Source organism: Phaethon lepturus, unplaced genomic scaffold, assembly GCF_000687285.1.
Source record: "Phaethon lepturus isolate BGI_N335 unplaced genomic scaffold, ASM68728v1 scaffold6340, whole genome shotgun sequence".
NCBI lineage: Eukaryota > Metazoa > Chordata > Aves > Phaethontiformes > Phaethontidae > Phaethon > Phaethon lepturus.
This window is the reverse complement of record NW_010514584.1, coordinates 47309-57240: the sequence shown is the minus strand read 5'-3', so window position 1 is coordinate 57240 and position 9932 is coordinate 47309. Positions and strand designations below refer to the sequence as shown.

Genomic DNA, 9932 nt, shown 5'->3' with positions numbered 1-9932 from the left:
GCAAGAGTTAAGTGTCACCTCGTCAACTTGAAAAACTATTTTGGGGGAATAGCACAGTTATTCTGAACTTCTTTCGTGAAGATTTGCTCATACAGTATAATCATATGGGGAGAAATTGTTGCTTCTGATATTCAGATTGTTTCATAGGTATTCTGAGATCAATGCATCGATGCTGGCTTTTCCCGCTTTATTACACAATTTTCCTGCAAGAAGTGATTATTTTAATTTAGTCTAAATGCGAGGTTTTTCCATTTTTATGGATATTATCAACCCTAGAAGCAGCTTCCTTCATACTAAATTCATTCAGTTTTATAAATAATTTTAAAGGGCATTAATTGAGCTAGTCATCTGTTGATAATTCTGAATAGAAGCATATGTGAAACTATTCAGTTAAAAGATACATCCCTTATTCACCCAAACTGTACATTAACTATTTAATAACAGTTGCACTCTCTTAGCTTTTAAGACGTATCTCCATTGCATCCACATATAAATAGAATATGCTAGTAGGATTATATTTACCCTAAGCCTTATTTTGATGGTTCCATTGACATTTAAAATTTTGATTCTAAGCTCTTTAAATGGATGCAGCTGTATACATCTTCAGGAGTTACTGAACTGGGCTGAAAGACTTCGGAAAATGGCTCATGTGTTTTCTATATCTGTATTTTTCAGGCTGTTTTATTGGAGCCAGGGAGTCATGAAAGAAACTCAAGACGACAACTTGGATAATGAACGGAAGATAAAAAGAAAACAAAAAGAATGTGGCATATAAAGGGTATAATACCTGGAGGTATTCGATCTGACTCATATTTATAAAAATGAGACGAGCTTTCACAAAATACAAGTTATCTTAGACAGTCATCAAGCTTGGAGCCATGCTGTTGAACTAGAAATTCTCTTTTTCCCTATTCTCCTTTCTGACAGGTAACAAAGGATTGGTGAATTATGATTTTCCCAAGTTGGAAGCACTAATTTTTATCTATATAGTTCATCCTTATGAATATATAAGGAGTTAAACATTGCATATTTAATGTGGATTATAATGGGAAACTGACTCATTAACAAAAATGGCCACTTTTAAGGACTTGGTTTCAAACTGAGCTGGAACCTCCCAATGCACTTTGTACAATTTGGGGAAAGGTATACTGAATGGCCTTCTTTGGGAGGCCATGATGACATGTAGTAAAAGGATATCATCTTACTGTTGATATCTTTGAAGACTCGTAAACAGAATCAGAAAAATGAATGGTGGAAAGGAGTGTGACGGAGGGGACACGGATGGAGGGCCACCTGCAGTGCAAGTTCCCGTTGGTTGGCAGCGACGGGTGGACCAAAGTGGAGTGCTCTATATCAGGTAAGGTTCTCTGAGGTGGTTACTGGTTATTGTATTGTGGTTGTTTTTGTTGTAGACGTCAGAACGTCTGGTAAATTAGTGACTCAGCTGATCTTCTCTACACAAACTTCAGGGGCTTGTTCTTTTGGAGGTGCAAGAGCATTTTTTTCTGCTGGCATTATTCAAACCTTTTTCCAATGCAGCTAACCAGAGGTTTAGTTACGTGCCACACCTGAGATGATGAGAGATCTCTGCAGTCTTTTGCCTATGCCCAGATGTGTAGGCATTGCCTGTTCCTTGCACCAGCACTGGCTTTTTATAAGAGCCTTTGCTGCTCGAGTTCAAAGCGGTGCTCCGGCATGCAAACCGTTCGCGGCAGCTAAGGTAGAGTGGGACTTTCTTGTGTCAGCAGCAAGCCTTCGGCTCAGCTCGTGCAGTGCCGTGCAACTTTATCCTGACCTTCTGTAACTCTTCTTCCCGAAGTCTTTTCTGGGTTTATGTTCCAGGTCTCCATTGCCCTTTTGTGTTTTACTTAACCTCTTTTGAAAGGGAATTTAAGTGGTGTAACTACTCAGTAGCTGCAGAAAGTATCAAGTTTTATATGCCCTGTGAAAGTGTTCAGCATCACTGAAGTTCTCCAACCAGATTTAATTCTATGGATTCCCCACATTTCTCATGTAGAAGAAACAGGAACACAAGCCTAAATCCAAAGTTTTAGGTATTTTATTTGTTTATTTTGTAGCTTATTGGATTTTTTTGCTTCACCCTGGAACAGTCACAAAGAAATGCATTGAAATTGCTATTAAATGAATGCGTTCAGACAAACAGACTACAAATTAAATGTTATTGGAAAAAAGATCAAAGTTAGTTTTAACAAAATATGGGTACATCAGGTTTACATCACTGAAGTCTAAATGATTATCACTCTGGTTTTTGCTTAATCTTATCCCACTATTCTGTGATTAAAATAACCAATTCTTCACAACATCTTATGTATTACCAATAAAAAATTCTTTAATGAGTCAAAGCATACTCCAGTTTTACACTAAACTACCATAAAAGCTCAAATGCATTCCAGGATTTCTTGTCTATATTCTCAATTAGCAGAATCAAACCAAACCTGTGTCAGTGATACGCATGTCAAAGATAAATTGCCTTCCCCTTGTATTTCTCATTACAGCTATAATTTACTGGGCCTCTGCCTTAGTTAAAAATCAATGAGAAAGAAAAAGTTGTGGGTTGGGGTTTTTTTTTTTCCCATCATCATCTCTATATTCAGGCATCAAGATGTATAATGCTTTGGTATTTTTATATACCCGATGATCCTACCTGCTTTTGAACTTAATTTTCCACAGCTGTATGAAGCAGGCCACAAAGCTTGTCCTGCTTCTTCAAGCATGTGTCTTACATGTTTATAAACTGGTAAATGTTGGTATGATCATGACAGTTATTTGCTTTTCTGTCGTCTTTTTTTTATATGCTCTCTTTGTTCAGGGGGACATTCTTAATATTTCTGTTCTGAATTGCCTTACGCAAAACACTGTTTTTATTCTAGCTGACCCTGTTAATCAAATTTACCGGTTGCCTTTTTCAGCTTGGGAAGCTTGTATTATTTCTGCGCTCTTCCCAAGTTTTGCCCATGTATTTTTTTTCTCTTTAACCAATGGTTAATTTTCTGGTTGCCTTCTGTAAGCCATTCTGATTAAGGAAAGATGCTTAGTGTGGTCCACAGCTCTTATATTCTTATTTGGTGAAAGGCACAGAGTAGGCCACGTTGGTTGGAAAGGTTGCAAGTCAAATAGTCCAACCTCCTGCTTGACGTGGAGCGTCCACAGCGCTCGGTCAGGACAGCCCTTGGCTTCGCCGGCTGCATCTTCAAGGATTGAGTTTCCACAGCCTCTCTGGGTAACCTGCTCTAGTGCTGCACTGCCCTTCTGAAAGAAGAGCCACCCTGAAAATACACACAGCATTTATCGAGAGAATGAAAGGTCAAACAATATTGACTCAAAAGCTATCCAAGGGAAAATTAGTGTATATATTAAGATCTGACATGATTTAACTAGAATTGATGGTCCTAGCTGAATAAGGACTCATTCTATTTATGCTTCCTTATAAACCATGCACGCTCTTCTATCAACTGTCAACAGTTGCTCTGGATTAAATCCATTAATTAACTAGCTTTTATTACCTGGTAAAAGCACTGAGTTGAGTCTCAGTGCTTTTCTTAGTAAAACAATGCTGCTGCCTTAAAGTAAGACCTAAATCTCTTCTTCAGCTTACCGTTCGTGAATAGTCATCAGTGGAATAAACTGAGTATATGAGGAATAAATAAAATATGCTCTTTAATGACAGGAACAGATTTCACAACTGACAGTAGCAGATCCTAAAATATTTTATAATTTGCTCTTTCTTGTTTCTTTGGGAGGCCTGAAACTTCTGGATGACCTCAGTACTGAAAAAAGCCTGCTGGTTCCTTACAAAGGAAGCTGTGGATTATCCTTTGCAGTACAGAAGTTTGAGGAAATTTGTGCACGCAAAAGATGCTTTGCAATTACACAGGTCTGCCCAGGAACGAGGCAGAAACAGAAAAACTGGGCCTTTTTAAAATTTTGTAGTTTCTTGTGGACAAATAACCAAGCATAATATATGCAGTAGGGATGCTGAATCCCACATGCCACAGATTCGGTGGACTGACCTGTGCACTCTGGTATGGCGAGTGTCCAGACCTTACTTACACCCACCGATTGTCGGTGCAGTACGTGTGTGCCTTACAGGTCTGTTGTTTCCAGGCTCCAGAATCTCCTTGTGCTTGAACTAGAGATGTGTGCCCAGATTTCCCAGGCAAACTGCATGCCAAGGAAGGTTATTTAAAATTGCTTTATTCTAGAAATAGGAAAAAAAAAAACCTCTGATGGCGTAGCTTTACTGTTGCTGCTCAGGAGACCTTTTTCACCAGTGCAAATAAAATGGCATCCTGACTCTGGAGCGTAGTCGCGGGGATGCTTTTTAACATCAGTTTTTAAGTGTCACAGAAAGTGTCTGTGGAGATGGCGCCGGTAGATGGGATAGTGTAGAGCAAACGCCCGTTTGAGTTTCTCCCGTGAGAAGCGGTTACATCTCCAAGCGTGGACCTTGCCTGGGGTGAGCGGTCGCTCCTGTGTGCGTAGTCAGGACAGGTTGGGAAAGGCCAAAGCGATCGGGCAGCGCTGGAGATGCAGAGCCGAAGTAGAGGATAAGTGGTACTCGCTGAGTTTGGGGACTGTATTTTTAGCAGGGCCTGTTGCAATAGGACAACGGTTAATGGTTTTAAACAAAAAGAAGGTAGATTTTGACTTCCTTATAGGAGGACGTTTTTCACAATGAGTGTGGTGAAACACTGGCACGAGTTGCCCCGAGAGGTGGTAGATGCCCCATCCCTGGAAACATCCCAGGTCAGGTTGGACGGGGCTCTGAGCAACCTGCGCTAGTTGAAGATGTCCCTGCTCATGGCGGGGGGTTGGACTAGATGGCCTTGACAGGTCCCTTCCAACCCAAACTCTTCTATGAGTCTACGAGTTAAAATGTGATCACAGTAGCGTCATGGTGTAACCAGCCTATAGCTGAAATTAAAATAAATAAAGAGTAATTTCCCCCTGCTCCCCAAGTGTTTCAATTTAAGACAGGGAAGGTTTGAGTTTCTGACCTATCTATTCATACCTGCACCATTATTTTTAAATTTCTCTTTTATGTTGCTTACCCTCAGAACTGTTGCTGTTACGCATACTCGATTCTAAATAACTCTAAAATAGTTAGAGTTGTCTCTAAAATAACTATTTCAGGGCAAGTCTGGCAAATAAATTACTTATTTAAACCATCAGCATAACTTTAAATGTCACTTGCAGATGTTGCTTTATATGTGGCTTAGTTCTTGTGCAGAATTAGGTGTTTATACATTGGGGTTTAAGTATGAAAGTTCGTCATAGTTTGGAATTTTGACTCTTGACTGTTTTCATGATCCAAGCTATTCCACTTAAGTTGTTACTGTTAAAATAAGGGCTATTTACAGCTGCCATTAAGAACGAGTGTTTGAGCCAGGCCTCATAAATTACTGTATTCTTTCCCTGATAAACAGTTTAGATGGCTAAGTAATAAAGAGCAATCTGGAAGTTAGAAGCTTGTGACATGAGAACTTTTTTCGTCTTATGAATTAGTGATTTTGCCGTAACAGAATTTCCAGTGTCCTATTTTTGGATATGGAGATAATGATTTTCTGGTGGGAGTTAGAGAAATCCAAGTGCAGTTTATCAGAAACTCACTGGACTGGCTTCTTGGTGTAATATTTCTCACTTTCAGTAAGAGAATTGAAATTTTAGCTGAATGAAACCAAACGGTTTATGCAACAGAGAGACCCAGCTGCAACAGTTCTGTTACTGTGGCCCCTTTCGCATGGGTTTTCTTATCCTTCTTGAAACACACTTTTGTGTTTTTCCTTTTTAAATTATGTCCCAGACTTAAAAAGTACAGATGACTGTCACGCCTGCACGGAACTGCAGTGATGTGATGGAGGGGGAGGAGGTCCGTGGGGACTGCGCTCTGCTTGTGTCTTACACTTTACAGGAGAGAGGAGGGAGAAGAATAATCTTAGTGTGTTGTTAAGGCTTTCAAGCAGGACTGTGATGTGAATAGTAAATATCAGTAATCTCAGTTACTTTCTTTTCTCTGCATTTGCCGTGTTTGTTCTCCTGTAGTAAAATCTTCCTTTAAATTTGGGGGAGGGCTGTTTTTGATAAGTATCATCTCCGTTCTTGACTACAAGCAAGAAGTACTATGAAACAAAAACAAAATATGAAATCTTAGCTGTGTTATTTTAAACACTCTATGTGAGCTGTTAGAAGGGTAGATAGAAGTCATGACCTATCAAATCGCTTGTGTTCATCATTTCTGTTCCTTTACAGTCCCAGTGGGTCTTTATTATCCTGCTTGGAGCAGGTGAAGACTTACTTGCTGACTGATGGAACGTGCAAGTGTGGCCTAGAATGTCCTCTTGTTCTTCCCAAGGTAAAGAAAAGCATCGTTTTGGATCTCTGCGCTATAATCCCTACAAGCTATGTCAGCTGATGTGCTATGCCATGACTTAACCTCTGTTCAGATCGTGTATGTAAAATGAGATGTGGCATACACCCAAAGATAAAATACAAAATTAACCTCCCCTCTTGTCTTCCCCCCTCATGGAAAAGATCTGACTCGTTTTTCATGGTGTTTGAACATTTTCCTGTGAAACTGGAAACCTGCCATCGACGGCGTCATGTTAACATGTGAGAATCAGAGCGAGACACTGACTTACGTTATAGCTTCGGTATCAGCTTCACTATTTTATAGTTTACACAAAAATTGCAAACTTTTCTTCTTAATCGCAGGGCAGTCTCAGACACACGTGGTCCTTTCTCCTTTTTTTCTCCCTATGCTTTGTGCATAACAACATAACAAGTTCTGTTGTTAGATGACAACTTCCATGACTCTGTTTACTTAATATATTCACTTTTTATTTGTCATTTCGAAACGTACTGTAAAGGTATCTCTTGGGCAATGTAGCAGCAGTCAGATAGCTCTAAGGAACAGAGGCAAGTTTAATTCTATGTAAAACTTCTGGTTTAGGTATATTTGGTGAGTATGCTGCCTATAATCATTATTTTAAACATTGGCATTTTTACTCTCAGGTCTTTAATTTTGACCCTGGAGCTGCTGTGAAGCAGAGAACTGCTGAAGATGTTAAAGCGGACGAAGATGTCACCAAACTATGCATACATAAAAGGAAAATTATTGCTGTGGCTACACTTCATAAAAGCATGGAAGCACCACATCCTTCACTAGTTCTAACTAGTCCTGGTGGTGGAACAAGTGAGTAAAATCATGCAGAATCATTTCATTACCTAATTTTAAACATGTATAATTACGATGCAAAAACACCCCCAAAACTCTAATGTATCTATAAGTGCGATAGTAAACAGAATCAAGAGAAAATGGAGGTAGTAATTAGAGAGGTGTAGGTAGACAGAGTCTAAAAAGCAGGTCATCCCAGACTATGAACATGATTTGCTTGGAAAAGATATCAGATTGTTCTAGACAAAGAAAATACATTAGCTCTCATCTTTTGGAACTGTAGTAATATGTCTGATATTCTGTCACATGGGAAATTAGAGAAGCAGAATAAAGTGATTATAAAGGGATTAGAATGTGGCTAAGGACTTGGCTAAATGGGAAATTGTATTGCAAGGCAGAATATACAGCAAGAGAAGATCTCCACTGTAATTTCTCAAGGATTATTTTTGGGGACCAACCTGGATTAGCATTTTAATTATCCAGATCAACAAAAAAAATGAGGTAATTTGTTGATGGATGAAGTTGGCAGGTATTATCAAAACAGAAGATCAAAACATGTTGAAAAACTGGGGGATCATTGAGTGAAAGAAAAGGTATAGCAACAAATCCTGTTAACTGTAAGGTTATTCACCTGGGGACTAGTGAAAAAAAGCTATTAGCTGTAAATTATTGAGAAAGAAGACCTAGATATAGTAGCTGATCAAAGACGCCTGTGAGCGGTAGCAGATGGCAGTGTGGTGCAGATCAATGGGACTCGAAGAGGGAGAAGTACAAATGCCGTAGTACGCGTACCGCCTTCCTGCGCCGCCGTGCTCGCTAGCGGCGCTCAGGCTGGAACGGAGCAGAGGCTTTTCTCTTAGCGAGCTGCAAAACCTGTGCTATGAAAGTCATCTAAAAGCGCTTGGCTTGCTCTGCCTAGCAAAATGGTGGCTGAAGGGAGACACAACTGCCGTCAATAAAGGCATGAGGAGAAGGCAGCTCCAGAAAACAAAGCTGCTTAAGCGAAAGGACAAAGTTAACAGCGAAACAGCTACAAAAACAGAGTTGCACGGAAACTTGAACTGAAAATTAGGTGCTTTCTAAAGGTTACAAGAAAAGGTTCTCAAGTAGTTTTACAAATCCAAATGCTTAGGGCAAAGGAGTGAAGTTACTTTTTAAGAAAGAGCTCAGTAAATCTATGGTTATATACTGTGATGCATGCAACTTCTGGGAAACGACCCTTGCTAACCTGGGAGATGTTTCGCACCCCTATATTGCTGTAATAGTAGCTGGCTAATTGCTAAGCCCTCTGCAGCCGGACTTCAAAGTGGAAAATTTTAAAGATATAAAAATAAATAATAAAATTCAGATAGGTAGACAGTGCTAAGGTACTGATGTGCTTTTGCATTTTCAAATTCCTATCTCTGATTTCAAAGCTTTGTTCAAATTGTTTTTTTGAAATGTAATTTATGTTTTTAAAACGAACAGTGCAACTTCCCAAATTACTATGCATTTTCCTTTAAAAACGTATTAATTCTTTATAAGTAGTACTTAAATTACATTTCCCTTTTAAAAAAATAGCAAAATGAAGGAGGTAAAAACAGCTAAATATTAAAGACACAGGTTACATTTATGTGGTCTTACCTTCTCTGTTGATCGGAATTTTGTGCACTAAGCAAAGAAGAAAATTGCCCAATAAATTACCTTTGTAAACAAAATCTCTGTTCATTTATGCTCACTTATATTTGACCACTTGCTTAGGTCCAGCATTCAAGGTGAGGGTACTTGTACATATTTTGTTTTGCAGTTCAGTCTTGAGATTTGTCCCCTAAATGAGACCTTGGTTGTATTTTGAGAAAGGTCATATGTTTGTTTCTGTCATGATGTAGCAAATAGGATGAAGGCAGAATTGTCAGAGCTGCTTGTGATGGTATTCTTAAAGTAAAACTTTGAAAAAAAAATCTTTTTAAATAAAACTGATATCAGTGGGCAGAAAAGGAAAGTGGTCTTGTGTTTCTAGGAAGGTCTAGTCTCAAAACTGGGATTTACAGGAAATTTTTCCATTGTAGAGGGATTCACATGTGTGCACATGCAAATACGCCCAGGGCCATTATCCTGAAACCAACATGTAAGGTGGAGCCCCTTAAATTTAGCATCTGCACCCCAAGCGAAGCTTGTGGCAGAAGCTGCAGGTAAAGCCTTAATTCAGTAAGGTGATAGAGGACAGTTCCCAGGAACAGATTAACTCGGAGGACTGGAACTCGGCGCCCTTGGTGCCGGCGAGCAGCGGGAGAAGCGGCATCCTGCCTTGCGCAGCCACGGTCTTAGGTCTCTGCAATTAAGTCCTTGGCTGACTGGAAATCTGGGCCAAAGTCGTGTGGCACAGCTCCCCGTTCATCCTCATCAGGGACAGCGTTTGGGGCAGGACCTTTTTCTCTGTAGGGCGCGGAGAAATTAGTCTAAAGCCTTGTTGGGCTTTGTTCCTCCTGTACTCAATAGATGGTGCCAGAGGCTCCTTTTCCCTGCGACAGTGATGGCCCGCTCCTCCTGCCAGCTCTGCTAGCGGTAGCCAGAGTGGTGATGCTGGAGATTCAGGATTAGGACACCAGAGATGATGGTTAGAAAGAAAAGACAAAAAGGAAGGAAAAAGATTTAAAGTTGTCCATATTTATGCAGTCTTTGTATGGGATATGGAGTTAAGGTCTATACAACTGCACTGTGTAGTAAGGTAGCATGCACCAGTCCAGCAACTACTTGG

At 39.8% G+C, this 9932-nt stretch overlaps 1 protein-coding gene across 1 annotated transcript in view; it reads left to right on the top strand.

Moving 5' to 3' along the window:
* Positions 1 to 1244: 1244 nt before the first annotated feature.
* Positions 1245 to 9932, top strand: part of MBD5 (methyl-CpG binding domain protein 5) — a 46273-nt gene continuing 37585 nt past the window's right edge. Inside the window, exons 1-3 of the mRNA XM_010293406.1 lie at positions 1245 to 1357; positions 6271 to 6373; positions 7033 to 7213. Of these exons, the coding sequence (XP_010291708.1) occupies positions 1245 to 1357; positions 6271 to 6373; positions 7033 to 7213 (397 nt within the window). The remainder of the gene's footprint in view (positions 1358 to 6270; positions 6374 to 7032; positions 7214 to 9932) is intronic.